General features: G+C 47.6%; 1 protein-coding gene across 4 annotated transcripts in view; it reads right to left on the bottom strand.

The window, feature by feature from the left end:
- The window catches only part of disp3 (dispatched RND transporter family member 3), an 876,012-nt gene that overhangs the window by 75,898 nt on the left and 774,780 nt on the right, over positions 1–25,334 (bottom strand). For all 4 annotated transcript variants that reach the window (XM_072478461.1, XM_072478460.1, XM_072478462.1 and 1 more), the window contains 4 exons: positions 24,356–24,537; positions 22,949–23,079; positions 14,516–14,697; positions 12,908–13,034 (listed from right to left, as the gene is read on the bottom strand). In XM_072478461.1, coding sequence (XP_072334562.1) covers positions 12,908–13,034; positions 14,516–14,697; positions 22,949–23,079; positions 24,356–24,537 — 622 coding nt within the window. The remainder of the gene's footprint in view (positions 1–12,907; positions 13,035–14,515; positions 14,698–22,948; positions 23,080–24,355; positions 24,538–25,334) is intronic.

The raw sequence follows: 25,334 nt of genomic DNA, 5'->3' as shown, positions 1-25,334 counted from the left end.
GCCTTGCAGAGGAGCCTTTTAACGATATGGACGCCCTTTTCTGCTTTGCCATTTGACTGAGAATGCAGAGGACTGGACGTCACGTGTGTGAAGTTGTATGAGCTGGGGAAGGAAGACCATTCCTGACTCGCAAAGCAGGGGCCAGTGTCTGACATCACGGTGAGCGGAATGCCGTGGCGAGCAAAGGTCTCTTTGCAGGCCCGGATGACAGCCGATGACGTGGTGTTGTGCAGGTGTATGACCTCTGGATAGCTGGAAATGTAGTCGATGATGATGATGTAGTCCATGCTGAGCGCATGTAACAGGTCCACGCCCACCTTCGACCAGGGGGACGTGACCAACTCATGGGGCTGAAGGGTCGCACGGGGTTGTGCCGGCTGAAACCGCTGACAGGTGGGGCAATTGAGCACAGTGTTAGCAATGTCCTCATTTATTCCCGGCCAGTACACAGCCTCTCGGGCTCTCCGCCGGCACTTCTCAACGCCGAGATGGCCTTCGTTCAGTTGTTCGAAAACAAGCCGGTGCATGCTGTGTGGGATCACGATGCGGTCCAGCTTCAGAAGGACACCATCAACGACTGCCAAGTCGTCCCGAACGTTGTAAAACTGTGGGCATTGTCCCTTGAGCCACCTGTCCGTCATGTGGCACATCACATGTTGCAGAAGAGGGTCGGCCGCAGTCTCACGTCGAATGTGGGCCAGACGTGCATCAGTGGCCGGCAGATTGGCAGAAGTGAAGGCTATATGTGCGTTGACTTGGCAAACGAACCCCTCAGGGTCGGACGGTGTGTTGACTGCCCTGGACAGAGCGTCTGCTATGATGAGGTCCTTACCCGGGGTGTAGACAAGTTGAAAGTCGTACCTCCGGAGTTTGAGCAGAATGCGCTGGAGGCAAGGGGTCATATCGTTGAGGTCCTTTTGAATGATGCCAACCAGCGTGCGATGGTCAGTCTCCACAGTGAACTGGGGAAAGCCATACACATAGTCGTGGAACTTGTCAACGCCAGTCAACAGGCCTAGGCACTCCTTTTCAATCTGTGCATAGCGCTGCTCTGTGGGGGTCATGGCCCGTGACGCATAGGCGACTGGGGCCCATGATGAGGCATCATCCCGTTGCAGGAGGACCGCCCCAATGCCGGACTGGCTGGCGTCAGTCGAGATTTCCGTCTCCCTTGCAGGATCGAAAAACGCCAGTACTGGGGCGGTGGTGAGCTTGACCTTGAGCTCCTCCCATTCACGCTGGTGGGTGGGAAGCCACTGGAATTCAGTTGTCTTCCTGACAAGGTGCCGGAGAGCTGTAGTGTGGGAAGCAAGGTTGGGAATGAACTTCCCTAGGAAGTTGACCATTTCGAGAAAGCGTAGCACCGCCTTCTTGTCTGTGGGCTCCTGCATGGCCGTGATGGCTGTCACCTTATCGCCATCCGGCCGCACCCCCAACTGGGAGATGTGGTCCCCCAGGAAATTCAGCTCGGTTTGTCCAAAAGAGCATTTGGCTCGGTTAAGACGCAGGCCCTGGTCCCGTATCCGTTTAAAGACGCGCTGGAGGCGACTGATGTGCTCCTGAGGTGTGGTGGACCAAATAATGACGTCGTCTACATAGACACGCACCCCTTCGATGCCCTCCATCATCTGTTCCATGATGCGATGGAACGCTTCAGAGGCCGATATGATGCCAAATGACATCCTATTGTAGCAGTATCTGCCAAATGGAGCGTTGAAAGTGCACAGCTTCCTGCTGGACTGATCCAATTGAATCTGCCAGAAGTCCTTTGAGGCATCAAGCTTGGTGAATATTTTTGCCCGAGCCATCTCGCACGTGATCTCCTCACGTTTGGGTATGGGGTAGTGTTCCCTCATTATGTTGCGATTTAAGACTTTCGGGTCTATACAGATCCGGAGCTCGCCGGAAGGCTTCTTGACGCACACCATGGAGCTGACCCATGGAGTCGGCTCCGTTACCCGGGAAAGCACTCCTTGGTCCTGAAGGTCCTGCAGCTGCTGCTTGAGGCGGTCCTTGAGGGGTGCTGGGACCCTGCGAGGTGCGTGAACTACCGGGGTGGCATCCTGTTTAAGCCGGATTTTGTACGTGTAGGGCAGTGTGCCCATGCCCTTGAAAACATCCTGGTTGTGCGTGAGGATTGAGTTGAGCTGCGCCCTAAAGTCTGCATCTGGGAAATCGGACATGCCTTCTGGAGAGAGTGTACACGCCGAACGAGGTGGAGGATTTTGCACGCCTGTGCGCCTAGCAGAGAGTCCTTTGAGGAGCACACGATTTCGAATGATAGTGTGGCTTTACGTGATTTGTGTGTCACTTCGAGCTGGCACGACCCCGTGGCGGGGATGACGTTGCCATTATAGTCAACGAGTTGACAGTTGGATGGCAGAATAGGTGGTTTAACCTTCAGGGTCTGGAATGCTGACCATACGAGGAGATTGGCGGAGGCACCAGTGTCCAGGCGGAATCTGATCTGGGATCGGTTGACCGTCAGGGTGGCACACCACTCATTGTCCGGATCAATGCTGTGCACTGACAGCGGCTGGTGCAATCGACTCGGGGACAGCTTGTTCTTGTTGGTGACAGCAACGCGGAAGGGTTCCCTGTCCTCAGTGTCATTGCTCTGTGTGACGTCGGGATCGGACTCGGTGAACGTGGGTTGAATTGCCCGAATGTTTCTGCAAGGCTGGTTAAACGGGTACGAGTCGGCAGGGTGAGCTGCTCGACAGCAGGCAGCGTAGTGGCCCCACCTGCCACAGCGTAAGCATTGTCACGCTTTGGCAGGACATTGCCGCTTTAAATGGGCGGAGCCACAGTTGCCGCACGTCGTGACGTCAATGCGTCCGTTGCGCCACCGTGCATGCGCGATGGGGTCTTGCTCAGTGTGTGTGCCTGAGCATCGCGTTCCTCTGCGTCAGCGTCCCCTCTTTTGGCGCGTACAAGCGCGGGAGTCCTCGGAAAGCGCGCGAAATGGCCGGCCTCCTCCAGGCCGCGGCCCGGGAGGTACTCGATCGTCTGGACCTGCTCCACCTCGTGGGGCCCGTGCCGCGCCGTTTCGGCCGCCTGGATGTATGAGTACCGGCTGGTGGCGTTCTCATGGAGGATGCAGGTCTCGACGGCAGTCGCCAGGGCGAGTTGCTTGACCCGAAGGAGCTGCTGCGCAGGGTGTCCGACATGACTCCGAAAACTATCTGGTCATGTGTCATGGAGTCAGAGGTGGTCCCAGAGCCGCAGGACTGCGCGAGGATGCGGAGGTGTGTTAAGTAAGACTGGAAAGTTTTGTCCTTACCTTGCAGGCGCTGCTGGAACAGGTACCTCTCGAAGCTCTCGTTTACTTCAACGCTGAAGTGTTCGTCGAACTTCAGGAGCACCGTCTTGTATTTGGTTTTGTCATCGCAGTCTGTAAATGTAAGGGAGTTAAACATGTGGATGGCGTGTTGCCCCGCCGTGGAGAGAAAAAGGGCAATCTTCCTGGTGTCCGATGCATTCTCCCTGTCTGTGGCCTCGAGGAAGAGTTGGAAGCGCTGTTTGAACAGTTTCCAATTGACCCCGAGATTGCCAGCGATTCGGAGCGGCGGCGGCGGGTTGATGTTCTCCATGGTGCAGGACGGTGGATTGCTGTTACGTTGCAGGTAGGTCTCACAGGCGCTGGCTTGCGTCCACTTCTTGTATCATGTCGTGTTGGGTGTTCTGGTGTACAAACGATCCAACACGGCTGGAGATGGTGTAACTCAATTTTATTTACTACTTAACTATAACAGCACACTGCTAACTTGGGTACGTGCATTACCAGCTAATCTGTGGACCCTGTCCTATTACTATTTGGGTGAGGCACTCAGCACATGGTGAATGTCTGAGTGGCAGGCTCTGAGCTCGGTGCTCTGAGCTGGCTGCTGCTGGAATGAGCGGGAACCGTAGTGTCCCCTGTTTTTATAGTGCGTGTGCTCTCACTGGTGATTGGCTGCGATGTTGTGTGTGTGTTGGTTGGTCCTACTGCATGTACATCAGTGTGTGTTTGATTGCACCATGATATGCTGATCCAAATATCATGACAACACTGTAGTTCTTGTAAGAGTCTTGCATGTGGCTGAATAATTTACCCTAGGTTCACAGGCCGAAAAGCGATTCACATGTCTGTATCATATTATGTAAAAATGATCTCAAAGAAAAGAAAGGATGATCTTCATGTATTCTATACTGACCAATATTAATCCTTTAACCTACGCAACTAAAAACAGCTTATTTAATCGTCATATTATTGTTTGTGGGACTTTGCCTGGTACAAATTGGCTGCTTTGCTTCTTAGATGGAACAATTCAAAAGTAATTATTTGTCTGTAAAGAGCTTTTGGATGTCCCAAGGTGTTTAGCGAAAGGTGCTACTGTATACTGGTGTAAAAGTCAAAATTCTTAGACTAACTTTTTAGGCCAAAGGTCACTGGGTTGACTTTTATGTGGGTAATGTTTCTGAGAGTTTGACATGCGTGTTTAATTTGATCTCTAAAAAAGAATGTAACAATGGAATAAATTAAAAACGAGAAACACTAAAGAATTCTTATTAATTGCGAAAGTTTATTTAGAGGCAACATTCTCCGTTTGGGTGACTTTGGGGTGGATTCTCTGATTTGAAGACTAAGTGCTGACGCCGGTGTGGGAATAAGAACATAAGAACTAGGAACAGGAGTAGGCCACCTGGCCCCTCGAGCCTGCTCCGCCATTGAATGAGATCATGGCTGGTCTTTGTGGACTCAGCTCCACTCTCCGGCCCGTACACCATATCCCCGAATCCCTTTATTCTTTAGAAAGGCATCTATAGTGGCGTTTTATGCCCGAAAAAACAGCGCAACAGCTTCACTGATCCTCCGTCTGGTGGGGGGCTAGCAGGCACACAGCATAGAGCACCGGCTTTAGCTGCGGATACGGCCGGAGAATTGCCGGGTCCGTGGCCGCGCATGGCGGCGGCCAGCAGCTGCCGTGCCGTGCAACATGGCGTGACTGCGTGCGGACCCGGCCTGCCAAAAACTGTCCCCCTTTAACCAGGCTTGCCACACCCGGACCACCCCCCACCAGTGCCCCCAACCCCTGGCAAAGCCCCCGCTGCCTGCGGAACAGCTCCCACCCGACTGTGGCGGCGCTGGACTCAGTCCCCAGCCGCCACGCCGGGTTCCCGAAAAAAAAATGGGATGTGTTCCATGCTTTCGGGAACTCGGCCCAGCGGGGAGGGCCTCAGGTGACGTCCTGAGGCCATCCCAACGGTGTGCGGCGTACTCCCAGTATGCCGTATTGGAGGGGGTGGAGCATCGCAAAAGCGCACTGCCCCCGATTCCAGCACCAATGGGGATTCTCCAGCCGATCGCCGAACGCGATTTCGACATCGGAGACTGGAGAATCCCGCCCTATGTTCTCCTGTCAGAGCTGAATTGCACCTGATTTGTGCTCCAAGCGATTCCCAATCCTTCGCCATGCAAATTTATGCATGGCGAAGATTGCAAGGGGTTCTCAAGGGAATCCTGCTATCGGGCCACCATTTTGAACGGTCGGCCAATCTCCCGCATCGCAATTCAGTCCCCCCTTCTGCAGCGCAATTCTGCCCCCTACCCCCGGATTTTCTGGGCCCCCCCATTCTCCCCAGTACGGAGGTGACCCAACCCTCCCTACCAGAGATCCCCTAAATAAGGATATCCCCCCCCACTGACCCCCCAGAAAAGTGACACCTGTCAGGAAACCCCTAGAAGATAGACTCCGGTCAGTAAGCCTCCTCAGAAGAGAGATCGCTGTCAGCAAGCCCCCCAGGAGAGAACCATGTCAAGAAGCTCCGAAGAAAGAGACCCCTCTCAGGTGGTTTCCCGCAGAAGAGAGTGCCCTGTCTGGAAGCTAGAGGTCAGTCCAGACAGAGGCAGTGAAAAATATCACTGCTTCACCACTCACCTGGGCAATACACCTGCTGGTTCAAACACAGGAAGCAGCACCTATCAATTCCTGGAAATAGAAAACCAGTCAGCTGTGTTTAAACCCTGCAGATCTTTGATTTGCAAGCAATTCATTTATTTCTCTTTCAGGCACAGAATTAAGTGCTTTCCAATCACCTCCCTTCACGGTTGAGTGATTTTGAAGTGCTCAGCTAGAAATTGACAGCACCGTTTGAAGTAGTCCAGGCGCTGTCAATCAAAGATTAATGTTTAGAAACACAGCACTTCAGAGTTACTGAACCATGCAGGAAGAAGAATGGAACAATTCTGACAGCTGGAGTGCGTGGAAGCTGTCAATCACAGCCGAATAAAATCAATAACAAAGAGAAATGAATGATTGGCCCCCTGTCCTAAGCCTCAGTCATCCGCAGCAGAGAGTGCCCCAAGCCTTGGATGTCTTGACCCATGGCTGTGACTTTTTGATCCAAGGCTTCCACTGTGGACGCCACCCATTTAGTGTGGGCCTGGGTACCACTCATTGTCGTCACCATCTCCTGTGCCTGAAGGTGGTTGGACCGCTCCAGGTGCACTTGCAGATGCTGAAATGTTGTTGACGCCCGTCCTGCAAATCCTGGCTCTGTGTCTGCATCTCCACCAGGGATGGGATCATACTTTCCAGATGTGTGAGACCTGTCTGGATTACAGCTGGTTCCTGGGAACAGGCAGCCCTCCGACTGTCCACTCCCTCAGGAGTCCCTCATGCCGTAGCATATGTGATGTGCGCACCAGGAGCCTCTTCACTAAAATACCCCACCAAAATGATAGTATCTGTTATGGTGGAGGGTGCAGGTGACAGCAATGACGAGAAGGCAGTGTCTTCCCTGGACTGGTTCTCCGGGATATGCTGGGGATGTGGCTGGTGGTGAGGTACCCCAGACGGGCCAGCATGGTCTAATGGTGATCCTGCAAGACAAAAGACAAGACACAAAGTGAGAACTTGGGAAGGAATGGTCTGTGGGAGGGAGTGACTCACTTGCTAATGACCCACCTGCTTGCATGTCCCTCATCACTCTACATTGGGAGCTCACTTGGTTGTTGCATGCCTACCTCCTCCTCGGAGAAAGCCCTCTCCTGCAACTCCCAGGCTACCTACATCGTCCTCTGCTCCGCGGCAGTTAGAGCCCTGAGGTCCATGAGTTCCCTTCCGGTCTTCTCCCGCTCTCTTCTGTTATGGGCTGTTTTTTCCTAGGGGATACATCTCATCATGGTGAGATGCATGGAGGCAGGTTACACAGGTGATCTGTAGCTGGTGGCATATGTGTGCAAGGCAACTGGCCAAAAAGGACAATATAGGTGTTGGGGTTTGGTGCAGGGGGGGGATGTGAGGGAGATGCAAGCAGGTGGATTTTGATTGGCCTCTATGGGAGAGGGGGTATGATGTGACGAGTGAAGGACAGGAATGATGCCAAGGGATTAGAGGGAGTGACTCACCGTAGCTGCCGTAAGGAGGTCATTCAACTTTTTTCTGCACTATTTGCCGGTCCGCCTGTTAAGGCTGACTGCGCTGACCACCTCGGCCACCTCCGCCTGGTTGACAGAAGAGAGCTGCAGCCTCCTGCCCACCCTGGGGAAGAGGGTGTCCCGCCTCTCCTCCACCGCATCCAATATTCCATCAAGCTCAGTCTCAGTGAACCTTGGCGCAGCTCTCCTTTCTGCCATCTTTTTGACTGGAATGAGAGTGTGGGGAGTGGAGTGCTTATAAGCTGTTCCAGTTTGTCAAGCTCTCCAGCGCCAATTCCGTCCCCATCAAATTCGACGGCGCAGGGAATGAGAATTGCTCTAGATTCACGTGGGCAAAGTGCTGGCTCATTAGCATGTCCTGAATTGCTCCACAAATAGCGCCTCCAACGGGAACACGAACTACGCGCAATTCAATCCCGACGTCAACGCTTAGGGCCTAGGCGGAGGTGGCCGAGGCGGTCAATGCTGTCAGCCTCCCCAGGTGGACCGGCAAATAGTGCAGAAAAAAGTTGAATGACCTCCTTAGGGCAGCTACGGTGAGTCACTCCCTCTAATCCCTTAGCATCATTCCTGTCCCTCACTCCTCACATCATACCCCCCACTCCCAGAGAGGCCAATCAAAGCCCACCTATGTTCCCCCCAAAAGGGAACAAAGTCCCAAGCGAGTGCGTTTAGATGCGTGTCTCTCAGCACACGCAGTGCCAAGAAACACATGGCTATTCTACGCGACTCGCTTTGAAAAAGGGGCCTGAACAAGGAATATGCAGCCGAGGCCACACATGAATCTGTTTTTTACAATGGGGAGCTCCGCTCACCGGAACTCCCGTTGTAGCGAGAGACCGGGAAGCAATTTTTAAATGACGACCCGATCTCGGAGGTTCCCCCCAAAAATCCCCAATCTCTCCTCCAGCCCGAACGCAATATAGGAGGGTCCCCCCCGCACCCCTCCAACACCCGTGCCGGGCAAGCCCCGTTTTTTACAATGGGGAGCTCCACTCGCCGGAACTCCCCATTATAACGAGAGATCGGGACGCCATTTTTAAATGACGACCTGATCTCCAAAGCCCCCCAAAAAGTCCCCAACATCCCCCCCCGCCAGCCTAAACACAATATAGGAGGGATCCCCGGCGTTAGGGGGCCGGGGGACCCTCCTATAGCGCGCACAAAATGTCAATGTGACACCTTGGCAGTGCCAACCTGGTATCTTGGCTGTGTCCCCACCAGCTGGCAGTTCCAGGCTGGCACCCAGCTGGCATTGCCAGGGTGCCACAGCCTAGGTGCCAGGCTCGCACCAGTAGTCCCAGGGCACCACCCTGACCAAAGGGCATGCAGCTGTGGGCCTCCAATCCCCTTGGAGACCCCCATGAGTGCCATTCCATCTGGTCCCCGTTTGTGGGGACCAAGACCAAACGGCGCTCGCCTGAGGCGAAGGGATTGAATCGCAAAACCTCAGGTACCTCGGGAATCTGCACATTAGAGTAAGGCTTACAGCCTCGCTCTAATATGCAGATTTGCCATAAAGTGATCCTGCCCACGGTGAATCTCCGTTGAATCACGCGAGGAGTTGCGAGCCGGGTAGATCCCGGGAGCAGGGTCTCCTGGCTTTCAACGCTGCACTGCGGTGAGCTGCTTTTCCGGCGCAGCGTGGCTGGAGGATCGCGCCCTTAGTCTCACAAACGGAGAATCTCACTCACTGTTGTTTTTGATGGCGTAATAAATCGTGCCTTCTCATGAATCTTTTCCATGATCTTTCAATGGCTTTGGAATACCATCTTTCTATTATTCTCTGAGGGTGCAGAGTGGGAAGGCTCTGCCCTTGATGATATCATTTTGTCGGTGTTTTTTAACTCATTCTGCCACTTTGTTCTTCAGCTTAAATTGAACTGCGTAATTGTTATTCCTTCTCGGAGGCATTGTGGTAGATCATTAGCCTTGGCAATTGGTTGGGTGATTGCCACTAAAATTGGCAGAGGGAAAATAGAATGGTCATCGCGTATGCCCTAAACTAATGAACTATAGTAATTACTGGTAAGCAGTTAATAATCATAAAGCAGTTTGATCCCTATAAAATCTAGGGTTGGCTTTTACAAAAAGTATATGTAAAATTAATTTTAAGCCAAAAGTCATGGGGTCGGGTTTTACAACGTGATCGGCTTTTACATGAGTATATAAGTTTAAGTCCTATACTTTCATATATAGATGCATACAGACATAATAACAGTGCACAGAAATTACATTCTTTCTAAAAGTAATGATGCAAAACAGTGTTATTATAATCAAAGATTTATTGTGATTGAATGCGAGCAATTAAAATTAATAAATCGCTGCTGGTGAAGCATCATGTGTGAAACATTGATTAGGATGTTGGTGAATATGTGACCTCTGTTCAGGGCACCTTCGATCAATACCACTGCAAATATTGCCTGAAACTGCAGCTTTAACCTGAGACATTAATTCAAAGCAGCTGTCCAATTCTTTGACAAGCTACTTTGGATCTTTTTATGTTTAAAGGTTTTCTGCAGTCAGCCAGTTTAAAGATTTCCCTGTTATTTTAAAGAAAGCCCATTCCCCACCTTGCACCTAAATATTTCCACATCAGTTCCTGTTGTAACTGAAGTTGGTACAGAGAATAGTCTAACTGAAATTGCTAAAGCAACTAGGGATCTATCAGCTTTAGTGCTGAAAGGACTGTGAACTTACTAACCTTCGATCACTCCAGGATCATGTCAAACAACAGCCTGGACTTTGAGCATTTTATTCCAGTAGTAAATGCAGAACAAGCTTGTTTTTCTTGAAATATAGATGCAGCTTCTTTTTTTCAGCCTTTTATTGAATTTGAAAGCAAATAGCTAGCCACCAGTTTTTCAAATTGCTGTTTTTCAATTTGAAAAAAAAGATAGGCATTCATTCACACTGTGCATTTTTGCAAAAATCCAGCTAGACCGAGAAAGCATTGGCTTAAACTAGACGGAAACACATCAAGGAGAATAAAAGAAAAATGGGTAGATAAATAGATAGAAATTCATGCACAGGAAACAAGGAAAGGGGGTGTGGAGTGTGAAGGTGATGTGGGGTGAATGATGATACAAAGGCATGCAGGGTCGATGAGTGAAGGGGATGCAGAGTGAGTGAGCGAAGGAGATGCGGGGCAGAAGAGTGATGGGCTGTGGAGGCAGGTGGAGCCGGAGAGTGATGGGGATGTGAAGTCAGAGAGCGAAGGTGATGTGGAGTCGGAGAGCGAAGGGGATGTAGAGTCAGAGAGTGAAGAGGATGTGGTCTGCCTAGTTTACAGACTGAAATTTACAAATGGGACCTTATTTGACCATGAATATGGCAGAAGAGTGAGCCTGGAGCTCAATCACCACTTGAATTACAGTAAACTTTGAAAACATGGGTGACTAATCCCGAACACTCATTCGGTATCACTTCCAGTATTTTAGGTTTCTATCAAGTGGACTTTGCTGCTGACTGAAAGATTATATTAGCTGGGGCATAAAAGGAATCTTCTTTAGAAACCTAGTGTCAACATCATGCAGTCTCAGGTAAAGCAGAGAAATTAGATCCCGGGCCAAACTCAGCTCATTCTGTACAAATATATGCATTTCAGCACCAACACCAGAACAGTGGGCTCAAAGCACAAGTGTGACTTTCTTCTATTTCTTTGCACTAGTTGTCCTGCGTCCATTAAATGTGAAGTTAGGGTCAATTCTGTGCTATGGAGCCATGCACATACTATGGTGGATGAGCCACCTTATAGAACTGCTGCAATTTTTGAGGTTTATACACCCAGTGGTGACAGAGAGGGAGTTCCAAGATTTTAACCCAGCAATGATGAAAGGACAGCAAGTGAGGATTTTGGAGGAGAACTTGCAGGTGGTGGTGTTCTGTGTGCCTGCTGCTCTTGTTCTTCTTGATGAGAGTGTGTGAATTTTGATGCCGCTGTTAAAGGAGCCTGAGCAAGTTGTTGCACTGCATCTTGCAGATGGCATTTACTGCCGCCACTAAGTGTTGGTGGTGGATGGAGTGTATGTTTAAGCTGGTGGATGGAGTATTAAGCTAGTGGGGTGCTTTGTCCTAGATGGAATTGAGCTCCCTGAATGTTACTGGAACTGCAAGCATCCAAGTAGACTGCATCTTATCATTCTCCTGACTTGTGCCTTGTAGATGGTGGGCAGACTTTGGGGAGTTATTTGCTAAAGAATTCCCAGCATCTGAGCTGCTTTTGTGACCACAGTATTTATGTGGCTCAGCCATTATGTGGCTTCTGGACAATGGTAATCCCCAGGACTTAGCTGGTAGGAGATCTCAGCGACTGCTCTTTTCAATTACCATCCCAAACCTGAATGTTGGTGATAGTGAGGAAGGAAGCTGTAAATTTAAGGAAGAGTTTGATGGGGCTTGTCAACTGGGCAAAAAAGTGAAAAATCAAATTCACTCCAAAGTGTGAGATAGTGCAACTGGTAAGGGAGGGCAAACAAGGTAAGAGAACATACAATACATGGCAGGATACTGCGAAGTGTCGAGGAACAGAGGGACCTGGAATGCAGGTCCACTGAACCCTGAAGATAGCAGGACAGGTACATAAGGTTTTTAGGAAATCAGGAGTACTGCATATAATTCTGGTCACCGTGTTACAGAAAGGTTGTGATTACAGTAGGGAGAACACAAGGGAGATTTACGAGGATGTTCCCAGGACTGGAGGATTTTAACTCTGAAGAATGATTGGATAGGCCAGGGTTGATTTCTTTGTACTTTGGCTGAGGAGGGATTTAATCGAGGCGTATAAAATTATGAGTGGATAGCAGAAAGTCAATAACCAGGGGATAGGGTTAAAGTAATTGGTAGATGGATTAGAGAGGAGATAAGAATTGTTTTCATCTTTAGGGTGGTAGGGGTCTGGAACTTGCTGCCTGAAAGGCAGGAAACCCCATCAGATTGAAGTCTGTAACCTACAAAGCAGGCAGGAAAGTTGGACTGGGCTGAATAGATATTTTTTGACTGGCAAAGACATGGTAGGCCAAATAGTTTATTTCTGTAGAATTCTGATTCTATGGCAGCAAATGTGTTTGCAAAGCATTGTTAAAAATAACTTGGTCACAGGTTCTCTCTCCCACTTTTAAGTTTTGGGGTTTTACAGATAGCAGAAATAAAAAGGAGGCAACAAGGTGGAAGCAGATGGCACAGAAAAAAGTTACAAACATATTCAATCATAACACAGAAAAAGGCCATCTGGTCCATTCACAGAAAAAGGCCATCTGGTCCATTAAGCCTGCCCCATATTATCATGTTTGAGGCATCAAGGCTAGAAGCTTTTTAACTCCTTGCCCAAAACGTATCCCTCGTTGGCCTTGTCCAAACACCCCACAGACATATATTTTAGAGACTAATTTTGTACTCATCATATGAGATATTAGGTTAATGATTTGCCATTGTGGAACTGAGCCATTGAAGTAGGGTTTGGCTACGACTGTGTTCTTGTCTTACCTGAAGGTAAGCACTGAGCACCTCCTGGCTTCACCAGCTCAGAGTTACTGCTGATGGCTTTGCAAATCTTACACAGATTTCCAATTTCTTGGAATAAGTCAAAACTCTCATCATAGATGACACTGCCCTTTCAGGAGAGAAATAGAAAGGGAGAGAAAAACGGGTTAAAAAGAATATGTCACATTTAACATTGTCTTACATCACCTAGGAAAGCTACTTCATATATTCCGTGAACACAGGAGAACATCATCCAGGACAAAGTAGCCCATTTGATTGGCATCCCATCCACCACTATTCACTCACGACTGATACATAATGGCTACAGTGCGTACCATTTACAAGATGCAATTCAGCAACAGTACCTTCCACTCCTATGTAATGGGCAACAGATGCATGAGAACAGCACCACCTGCAACTTCCTCTCCAAGCCATGTACCATCCTGACTTGGAATAATTTCACCATTTCTTCACAGTAACTGGGTGAAAAACGTGGAACTCCCTTCCTAACAGCACTATGGATGTACCTACACCACAGAGGCCTCAGAGGTTCATGAAGGTAGCTCACCACCCACCAGCTTCTCAAGGGCATTTGGGTGAGCTGCAAATGCTGGCCTCGTCAGTGACGCCTAAAGCCCCATGAACAAATAAACAAAATCTACCAAAGGAATGAAAGCTTTTTAATGACCAACTAATTTCACTATAATTAATCAGGGATCTAGTTGATTCCATTCCCAATGTTTTTTCAGCCATTTTTTAAGAACTCACATTTGCAGAACATTGCTATAATAAAAATAAATCATTTTGGGGATGTGGGCATTGTTATTTCGGGGCATTGTTATTTAGGCCAGTATTTATTACTTGCCCTGGAGAAGGTGGTGATGAACCTCCTTCATGACCGCACTGTGGTGAATGTGCCTCTCTGCACTGCTGTCAGAATTTTGATTTTCACTGCAAGTTTCAGGATTTTGACCGAGTGAGGATGAAGAAACAGCAATGTTTAACCAAGACAAAATTATGCTTAACTTGGAAGCCTGGCAGTGGTGGCATTCCTGTGCACTGATGCCCTTGTCCTTCCAAACGGCAGAGATTTTGGACTTGGCACTATTTCTTTGCACAATCAGTGCCCAATCTCAGACAGGTCACTGTTGGAGGCTGAGTACTTTCTACAGAAGTGTCGAGATTGTTTGGAATTGGAAAATATCATGGAATACAAATACCCCCATTCCTTTCTCATATACAATTCCCATCTTCCTGCAAGGGAGACAGAAAAATAAATTGAGAGCGGGATATCCACTTAATCACTTCCATGCACTTCATAGTGCTATGGTCAAGAAAAATCTCTCACAGAAAAGAAGTCTTATCCTTTTTGAAAAAATCACCCTGCAAAGCATTGTAGCTTTTGTGATACTTAGGCAAGACAACTTTGCAACAGGTCACTGGATAAGGAAAGCTACAATTAATAGTTGTAAAAAGGTGACACAAAAAAAATCACTCTGCAAAGCATTGTAGCTTTTGTGATGCTTAGGCAAGCCAACTTTGTAACAGGTCACTGGATAAGGAAAGCTACAATCAATAGTTGTAAAAAGATGACACAAATCAGTTAAATACCATATCTCCTATCACATGATTATCTTGCTTTCTTGTACGATTCACTCCCAGAATCCCAAACACAACGAAGACCATGGCACCTGTATCCACCAGAGGACGCACTGCTGGCTTCCCACAGCCATCATTCATGCAGGGATTGAAGTCAGAGGTTGGAGTCTCCTCAGGATTCGAGACTGAGAAAGCTGAATAAAAGTACATCATTAAACATGGACATCGTCAACAATGGCAATCTGAAACCAGCCATAGCAAAGTACTTTAAGGTGATATTCTTTCAGCTACACCTTCTATCTATCCCCCGCTCAGTACTGGAAGTAGCATTTTCAATTACCATGTCCCTGTACTTCATCACTTTTTCACTCTGCTTCACTTTGCCAGATTCCTTGTTTCAAGCGTATTTAAAAACCTGCTTCTTTGACTGTATCTTTCGTTTCTCACTCTTTACCCCTCCATCTGCTCCTTACTATTCTCTTCTTCCACTTGTAACACTCTTCAAGATACTCCTTATGAAAGTTGTAGTCGAGGGGGGATGGGTAGCAGGAACTTATCCAATTGTGTTGCACACATTTTAGGAAATGCCTGGCTTTCATTTGATGCCTCCTCGGTCGATGAGGTAATTGCAACCCTCCACTTTATGGACTCCCTGCCATTCACAGTGTCTCACATCTGAGGCTGTATCCAGACGGACCTGCAGCTGTCCCGCATCAACCACATCGTACTGTATGGAGCTCAACACCTTGCCCTGCCAGGGGATTTGAAGATGTACACTTCCAAGATACAGGAGTTGAGTATCGAGGGCGGCGTCATCTTGTGGGGGACATGCGTCATGGTTCCGGAGGAAGGATGAGATTTGCTCTTTCAGGACCTCCACAATGAACACCCTGAAGGTGAAGATGCTGGCCGGCAGTTTGTGCGGTGGCCAGGGATCGACGCGGACATAGAAAAGGCGGCACTACTTGAACCATGGGAATGGCCATGGTCCCACCTCCATTTTGACTTTGTGGGACCTTTCTAGGGGGCAATATTCGTGATCATCATCGACGCACGCTCAAAGTGGATGGAGGTCCACAGGAAGCAGTCGACGCCTGCTCGGGCCACTATTGAAAGGTTGCATCAAACGTTCAGCACACACCTGAGGTGCTCGTTTCCGACAACAGGACAGCATTCGCAAGTGTGGAATTTTGGTCGTTTATGTCCATGAACGGCATCTGCCATGTACAGCCCATCCCGTATCACCTGGCATCAATCAAACTAGCGGAGCAGGCGATTCAAATATTTAAACTAGGGATAAAAAGAAGCAGACCCCGGGTTCATGGGAGACTCGACTGGCACGCGCCTTGACACCGAATACCACGACGGACGTCGCACTGACCGAGCTGTTGATGGGTCACTGTCTCTGCACCCATCTGAGTTTGGTCATCCCAGACATTTGTGGGAAGGTCTGCATGGGCAAGACAAAACTGAGGCGGACGCAGTCCGGCGTGCGGTGTTGCGCACTTTCACCTCCCGGAGATCTTGTGCATGTCCAGAATTTCTGTGAAAGGGCTGCATGGATCCCGGGCGTCAAGTTGGCACAGACTGGGCCTGTTTCATATAGGGTATGGGCACTGAATCCAATCGGTATGTGAACCCATCTACGCGGCCGTATTGCGGACGTGCCAGACCCAGATCCAGAGGCCCCGATACGGAACCCTCTCCTGCCTTTGTTGCCGCCACTGCTTCCGCTCCCTCCGTTGCCCCCGGTGGTGCTAGCCATCAAGAGTCAAAACACAGAGGTCAAAGACCCCGAGATGCTGGACGAAGTTCCACCCAGCTCTGATTTGGAATCAGGTATGGATATTTTATCCCGGCAGAGCCCGTCGTGCCAGGACCCGCGGCCAAGTCGGCCCCGCCTGCACTGCCCATGCGTTCCTTGTGCTGCTCCCTGGTCAGGTATAAGCCTCCAGAGGCCACGCAGACGATTCCCAAAAGCCAAAGGACCCTTGGTGTCAGCAAACTGGCATGAACGACACCCTGGACGCGTTGGGGGGTAGAGGAGTTATAACCCCATGGAGATCAGGCAATAAGGGCAATCCCATTCCCGTGACTTCCTCAGAATATGAACTTCCCCGGGCCTTTTTAACTACTTTCTCAACCTCCCCCTGTCACCTTTAACAGATTGTACACAAACACTCTCCTGTCTTTCTGCTCTTGCACCATCTTTAGAATTATACCCTTCAGTTTATCTTGCCTCTCCTCATTCTTTCTACCAAAATATATCACTTCGCACCTCTCTGTGTTAAATTACAACTGTCACATGTCTGCCTATTTCACTAACCTGTCTATGTCTTCTTGAAGACTTATCCTTTTCACAGTTCAGCATATACCTGAGTTTGTCTAAACTTCAAATTTTGAAATTATACCGGTACACATTCCCAAATCTAAGTCATTAAAAATGTCAAGAAAAGCAGTGTTTATAGTACTGAGTCCTGGGCATTATGCACTTTCCTCCAGATCAAAAGTAACTGTTCATCTCTCCTTTGTGTTAACTCAGCCAACTTCATATTCATGCTACCACTTTCCCTTTATTCTATGGGCTTCAACTTTGCTGACAAGGCTATTATGTGATACTTTTGGAAGTCCATATACACCATATCAATCGCATTAGCCTCATCAACCCTGTCTGTTACCTCATCAAAACATTCAAAAAAGTTAGCTAAACACAACTTGCCTTCAACAAATTCATCCTGATGGTAATGGAGACCTTGCTCAGAAAGGCAGAGCTGAGAACTGAATATTCCTGGATACCAGTGGTCGGGAAAGATATGGGCGGGATTCTCCCATAATGGTGCTACGTCCCCATGCTAGCATCAAAACGTGGGCGTTTCACTCTGGACTTTCCTTAAGAAAGTACAGAGTGATTCTCCTACCTGCAGGGGCTAGCAGGGCCCCGGAGTGCTTCTCGCAGCTCCGGCTGCGGATACGGGGCCCTGCACTTCTGGTCGGGGGTCCGCGCATCCGCAAGGCGGCGGCCTGTGGCGGCCGCCCCGTGCGAAATGGCGGGCTCACACCGCGGACCATGATGGACAAAGTAGGTCCCCCAGAGACCGCGCGCACCCGTGGATCGGTACCGCCCGATCGCTTGCCTGGCCGTCTGTGAGGCCCCCTGGCCGTCTGTGAGGCCCCCCCCGCTCCCCACCAGGGCGGCCGCGGACTGAATCCACAGCTGCCACCGGCCGTTCCCGACAGGCAAAAACACGGTTAGAACCACGCCGATTTGAACTCGGCCAGTTGTCCTCGAAGAATCGCCGCGGGGACCTCTGTCAATGGCCCCCTACCCGCGCCGCGTAGACTGCGCACGCGATTCGTGGCGATTCCCCGGTTCCCGCAGGATTTCGGCGCCAATGCCCATTCTCCGCCCCTGTGCCGATCGCGATTTCGGCTTGGAGAAACTCGCCCAAGGAAGGGAAAAAGACAAAGAGTGACAATATTAATTAAAAATAATATAATAATAATCGCTTATTGTTATATGGTGCTGGAGTGCAAGGATGTCCTGGAGGAGTCAAGGATAGAAGCTATTTGTTTCAAGTTAAAAAATAATAAAGATGTCATTACAGCACTGGGTGCATTCTATAGATCACCAACTAGTGGGGAAGACATAAGAGAATCAAACTGCAGGGAAATTACGAAGGTGTAAGAAATATAAAGTAGAGTGATAGTGAAGGTTTTCAATTATCACAGAATTGTTATGCCACAGGAGGAGGCCATCCAGCTCATCATGTCTGCACTGGATCTCCAGATGTGCATTCTGAGTTACTGCCATTCTCCTGCCTGTTCCCCATACCCTTGCACATTCTATTCAAATAATTGTCTAATGAAATGAAATGAAAATCGCTTATTGTCACGAGTTTGCTTCAAATGAAGTTACTATGAAAAGCCCCTAGTCGCCACATTCCGGCGCCTGTTCGAGGAGGCTGGTACGGGAATTGAACCGTGCTGCTGGCCTGCCTTGGTCTGCTTTAAAAGCCAGCTCTTTAGCCCTGTGCTAAACCAGCCCTCTTAAATGCTTCATTTGAACCTTCCACTCCACCACACTTCCAGGTAGTGCATTCCAGACCCAAAGCACTTGTGTGAAAAAGCTTTTCTCACATCATGTTTGCTTCTTTTGCAAGTTACTTTAAATCTATGCCCTCTCATTCCCACAACTTTTGAGTGGGAAAAGCTTTTCCCAATCTACTCTCTCCAATCCACTCATGATTTTGAATACCTCTTTCTAATTTCCTGTTAGCCTTCTTCTCTTGAAGGAGAATAGTCCAACCATTTTCAATCTATCCTCATAACTGAAATTTCTCTTCCGTAGTATTACAATCCAAGCTGATGTTATTATTGGGCAGTCAGGTCTCAGATTGGAACCCTGGCTCAATAGATGGTAATTTTAATATTTTGTTTAGAGACATGGACGGACGGAGTCGCAGAATTGATGATTAACTTTTAACAAATGAATAAAACCTTTCTTAAGGTGTACAAAAGGCATCTCGACAAGTACATGGATAGGATGGGTATAGAGGGATGCGGTACTCGGAAGTGCTGAGGGTTTTGGCCAAGGGTGGTATCATGACCGGTATAGGCTTGGAGGGCTGAAGGGCCTGTTCCTGTGCTGTTGCTTTTTGTTCTTAAACAAGAAAAACTATAATACACTACTTTTTACCCCAGCTATACATTTACATGTATAAACAGATTTGTAGCAATAACACAAATTACAACATACATTTTGTTCCCAGTAACTACACAGTTCATGTAAACCAAATGGTGAAACATGGTCTGAAACAAAGTAACAGATGCTAACCAAAACAACTTCTGTGATTTCTCATCAAATCCCCTCAGATGCTTGTTGTATTGTGAGCCAACTGGTCAAACTGGAACTCTTACTTCCACAAGAGTTTTCAAATGCCACTCTCAAAGAACATAAATTGAAATTTCACCCACGTAAGGTTTTTTTCTCAGATGCCTTCACCAAGGATCCAACATCAAGCATTTCAACTTCTCCTCTCCACATTCCTCAGCCCTGGATTGCCATATGCATTCAAGTTTCTATTCAATCTCCCAGAAACCAGCCGCGCCATTGGAACGCCACTGCATCTCAGGCGTCACCAAGGTGTCACCAAACTTATGATTACTTCAGATGCCTGGCTGTCGCTCGCTGACTTCACCAGGTCTGCAATTTGCAGCTCTGTCTTCATTTGGGACCCTCTCTCTCTGCTTCTGACTTCACTGAACAGAACGCTTTTCCAGATTTCTGTTCTTTATTCCTTTAATTACCTGGCTGTTCTTTAGCTTCTGTGACGTATTTTATGCATCCCTGTACTGTCCTGCTTATACTGGCAGTTTCTGAGAGAGCTGCTTTCTTCTCAGGTACCTGGTTCCAACTGAACTCAAATGCTTCTACTTTTTAGTGTGGGCCTCTGGTTTCTAAAAGATAGCTTAGTTTTTTTTACCTTTGTAATTGCTTTTACTTCGTGAACCCTTAATAACAATTCAGGCAAAGTTTAAAGTGAAACTAAAACCTAAAGACATGCAGGCACCTTTATTGAAAATGAAGCTCATCTAAATTTTTAACCCTCTCTTAGCACACAAATACAGAAACACAAATTAAACTTAAACTTGTACCATATTCCTAATATGCACAGTACAAATATAAATTGTTTAAGCTATCTTTATTTTCTAACATGGAACCATACTTGTAAACCTTGTCTAGATTCTCTCCAATGTGTTCACAGCCTTCCTATAGTGTGGCACCCAGAACTGTATACAATACTCTAGCTGAGATCTAACTAGCGCCTTGTGTAAGTTCAGCCTAACATCCTTGGTCTTATACGCTATGCCCCTATTAATCATGCTCGGGATACTATTTGCTTTATTGATTGCTCTCTGCACCTGTCCTGCCACCTTCAATGATCTATGCACGTATACACCCAGGTCCCTCTGCTCCTGCACCCCTTTAAGAATTATACCCCTTATTTTATATTGCTGTCCATGTTCTTCCTATCAAAGTGCATGACCTCACACTTGTCTGCATTGAACCTCACCTGCTACCTATCTGCCCACTCCACCGACTTGTATACTGTGTCTGCGTGGGTTTCCTCCGGGTGTTCCGGTTTCCTCCCACAAGTCCCAAAAGATGTGCTGTTAGGTGAATTGGATATTCTGAATTCTCCCTCTGTGTACTGTAACAGGTGCCGGAATGTGGCGACTAGGGGCTTTTCACAGTAACTTCATTGCAGTGTTAATGTAAGCCTACTTGTGACAATAAAGATTATTATTCTATGTCCTTTTTAAGTTCTACATTGTGTTCCTCACAGTTTACAGTACTTCCAAGTTTTGTATCATCCCAAATTTGAAATTATCCCCTACACACCAAGATCTAGATCATTAATATATATCAGGAAAAGCAAGAGTCCCAATACTGACCCATGGGGAACTCCACTACAAACCTTCCTCCAGTCCAAAAAATATCCATTGGCCATTACTCTGTTTTCTATTACTCAGCCAATTTTGAAATCACATTGCTACTGTCCCTTTTATTCCATCAGCTATAGCTTTTCTCACAAGTGTGTTGTGTTTTTTTTTATTCGCCCATGGGATGTGGGAATCGCTGGCTGGGCCACCATTTGTTGCCCATCCCTGAGGGCATTTAAGAGTCAACCACATTGCTGTGGGTCTGGAGTCACATGTAGACCAGACCAGGTAAGGATGACAGATTTCCTTCCCTAAAGGACATTAGTGAACCAGATGGGTTTTTACAACAATCGACAATGGTTTCATGGTTGTTATTAGACTTATTAGACTTTTAATTCCAGCTTTTTTTATCTGGTGGGATTTGAACCCATGTCTCCAGAGCATTACTCTGGGTCTCTGGAATACTAGTCCAGTGACAATACCACTACGCCACTGCCTCCCCAGTGGCACTGTGTCTAAATGCCTTTTGAAAGTCCACCACATCAACAGCATTACCCTCATCGACCCTTTCTGTTATCTCTTCAAAAAACTGCAGCAAGTTAGTTAAACTTTCCCCGTTAGAAATTCATGCTGGTTCTTACTAATCAACCCACATTTTTCCATGTGACTACTAATTCTATCCTGAGTAATTGCTTCTAGGAGCTTCCCCACCTCAAAAGTTAAACTGACTGGTCTGTAATTGCTGAGATTATCCTTACAACCTTTTTTGAACAAGGGCACCGCTGGTGCCCTCCAAAATGTATTGTTGCCCTAACACCCGCCCATTGTTCACCTACATAATGTCTCTTGGCGACATCATCCAAAAGCAGAGTAGCAATTTCCATATGTGCACTGATGATATGCACCCAGTTTTACCTCACCAGCACCTTTTCAACCCTGCTAGTGTTTCTAAATTGCCATGTTGCTTGTGTACCATTCAGTACTGGGTGAGCAAAAACTTACACTAATTAAATATTGTCAAATCAAAGCTATTGGCTGAAATATTCTGGTTGTTTTCATCGGTGAGATCTTATGGTCCCGCCAATGGTGAACCCCACCGTGGGTTTCCGAGCGGCGGGGTGTGTGTGTACATAGAATGGGAAACCCCATTGACGGCTGATGCCGCCACTGGCAGACTGCCTCCGCTGTTGTGAAACACGCCATGGCGGGGGGGGGGGGGGGGGGGGGGGGGGGAAAGAGTGCAAATCCCGTCATTATCTTTGGTCCCAGTCACATACCCCTTTCTAGCCACTGATTCTATTTCTCTCCCTGACATCGATGAGGATGAGCCAGATTGTTTGCAGTCTGTCATATTTGACCTCAAGATGAGCTTCCAACCCCATTTCCATGTCATCACTGAAACTGCCTATTTCCACCGTAGGAATATCACCTGACACTGCCTCTGCTTCAGCTCAACTGCTTTTGAAACCTTCATCCATGCCTTTGTTACTTCTAGACTTGACCATTCCAAGATACTCCTGGTCTGTCTCCATGTTCTACTCTCCGTAAAAGTGATGTAAAACCCTGCTGCCTGTGCCTAACTCACACCAAATTCATCATCCCTGAACTTGTTGACCTGCAATGACTCCCAATTAAACAATACTGCGATTTACATCCTTGTTTTCAAATTCCTCCATGTCCTCATTGCTCCCTATCTCTTCCAGCCTTTCTGAAATAGCCCCACTTCTCCAATTCTGGTCTTTTGTGCATCCCTGATTTTAATCACTCCTATGACTTGTATGCCTTCAGCTGTCAAGGTTCTAAGCTCTGGACACTCCCTCCCTAAAATTGTGTATATTGCTAAGAAGCTCCTTAAAACTTAATCTTCAATCAAGCTTTTGGTCATTTCCCCTTTTGTGCCATAGTGCCAAGGCTTGTTTGATACCACTCCTTTGAAATGTCTTGGAACTTATTAATATGACAGGTGCTATATAAATACCAGTATTGTTGCTGTTAACCTACCTTTTTCACTGGGGACGTAGAAAAATCCTTGATTAGGACCATTGGGTCCTGCACTAAGAATGCAGCCAGGTGGTGCTATGCAGATCCGACTGTGATAAGGAGCCTTCCGCAGTTGAGCAAAGTACAGTTTCCTAAAAGAGTTGGAATTTAAACTGTGAAATGAACTTGAAATCTGTTAACAGGTTTAAGCTTGAGTTGAAATTAATACTCTGTGCTGTGCACATGTTAATTTATGGTGAAATATGGGACCAACAGACCATCTTGTGGTCGCTCCACACTGCAGCTGATAAAGGAAGGCCTGCTCAATTCTGTTTATTTTAAATGGTATCTCCTAAAAATGTTTTCAGCTAAGATGCAAGTATTGCTTATCAGCTTTGGTTAGCGAAGAGTGACTCCTATTTTTAGAGCTGAATTGCAGACATACTGGTTAGAATTTTATGCAGTCTTTGGGGCAAGCTCAGAGGTAGGATGACTGACAAAATGGCATGGGAAGGTTTTGTTTGACGTACCTGACACCCGCCTACCCCTAAGTCATTTTGCCAGTTGCAAAAAGGGGAAGATGGCTTTCCAGCCTGGACTCCAATTAATACCCTTCAGTGGTCAATTAAGGGCCTCTTCCCACTTCTGCTAGCATTTTATCAGCAGTGGAATGGCTCGCCACTGCATGGGGGGACTGCCAAGCAATTCCTGGCGGCTACCCAGCAGGATTCCTCCTTTTTTGGCACTCTTTGGCCCATGAAGGTGCTGCCCGGCTACAATGACTACCCCCTCGGCAATGATACCGCCTGCCCTCAGTGACCTAGCAGCCCCAGACCCCACTTAACTTACTGTGAAGTGCAACTAGTCCTCCAGGTAAAGCCTCAGCTGTGGCCATTGCTCCCAGTTACATTACTGAGACTGCTGGCCCGCTGATTGAACCGGCACTCGCCCAGGGGGCTGCTGTACTTAATAGGATACTTAATTGGCAGTCCTGCTGCCCGCCAAAGTAGAGTCGTAACCCACTTTCAGGCCTGGCGTTGGAACCAGACCTCTGAAAAATTCTGACCATTGTGTCAAAAAGGGCTAGGGTTACAGGCGTGCAGTGCACCATCTTGGAATGCTCCAATGGTTCTGTGCCTCAACACTGCATTGTTGTTGAGAGTCAAGGAACAGGACTAGGCCACTCAGTTCTTTCAGCATGTACCGCCATTCAAATAGATCAACACTGATCTGCATTTTAATTTCATTTATCAGCCTTGGCTCTGTAACTGTAATGTCCATGCAGATCCAAGGTGGGTAAATGGAGTCAAGGTGAAGATCTAAATCTTCTGTACTCCAGGGAATGCATGGGGTGGAGAGGAGAGTGGGGGGGGAGAGGACGGAATGGGTGGTCAGTAAAAGAGGGTTTTGCCCAATCTTGTAACTTACTGAGTATGATGTTGTTCTGTGGCTGATGCATAGAAATGGAAATCAAACTTCCAGCCTTTCCTAGTATTGCAAGACAATGATGTGATCATCCACTTCGCTGGACACTTGGAACTTGGTAGCCCAACAGTGGAAGAGCAGACAGTCAGCTTCTTTGTAAAGTTACCATAGGGCACTGTGTAAACCTTGGAAGCAGTAAGAGATAATCAAAGTTACCATTTCAATTGAAATTTGTGTTTACCTAGGATCCTTCAATGCAGTAAAAATGACTCTTGGCGCTTCACTGAGAGTAAGTAGACAAAAATGAACATTGAACAAAGGAGGGAGATATTAAAGTTAGGTAAGTTGGTTTTAAGAAAGTTTTCAAAGAAAAAAGGGAGGTAAGGAAGTTCAGGGAGGAAATTCCAGCATGTGGGTCCTATTTGCTACTGAGGTAGCTGCATAGGATTCAAAAGTTGATCCCATTAGAAACCAATCAGAAATGTGAGGTGACTAGGGATGCCAAATTCAGCTACAAAACTTCTACTCCTCCTGCTGAAGGTGATGACTTTTGCTGCAACATTTCTCCATGGTTGTTGGCTACCTTTTGGTAACCTGCAGAAGTGACCGCATGTGACAGTGAGGGTCAGCTCCTTAATTTACAATGGGAGGCATTGATGTTAGCTTTACCTAATGTCTGCATCTCTGCATTTTCTGGTTGAAGTCACTAGATCTAATTTCAGAACTGGGAACACTGGCTTAGGGACACCAAGTCCAAATTTAAAACTCTCCAGATCAGCTCACAGCATAGGCCAGGGATTAAACCTGGGACTGATATTGTTCCATTCTGTGCCAGGAACCATCAGGGTATTCTGTACACAATACAGATTGTGTCAAAGAACAAGTAATGTAATAAATTGGGAGTTTATGTTGATAGCATATGGTGAAACCATGACATAGAATTTACACCACAGGAACAAGCCATTTGAAGCTAATGGCTTGT

This window comes from Scyliorhinus torazame, chromosome 16, assembly GCF_047496885.1.
Source record: "Scyliorhinus torazame isolate Kashiwa2021f chromosome 16, sScyTor2.1, whole genome shotgun sequence".
In the NCBI taxonomy this organism is placed as follows: Eukaryota; Metazoa; Chordata; class Chondrichthyes; order Carcharhiniformes; family Scyliorhinidae; genus Scyliorhinus; species Scyliorhinus torazame.
The sequence above is the reverse complement of the archived record's forward strand: the minus strand, read 5'-3'. Positions and strand labels throughout refer to the sequence as shown.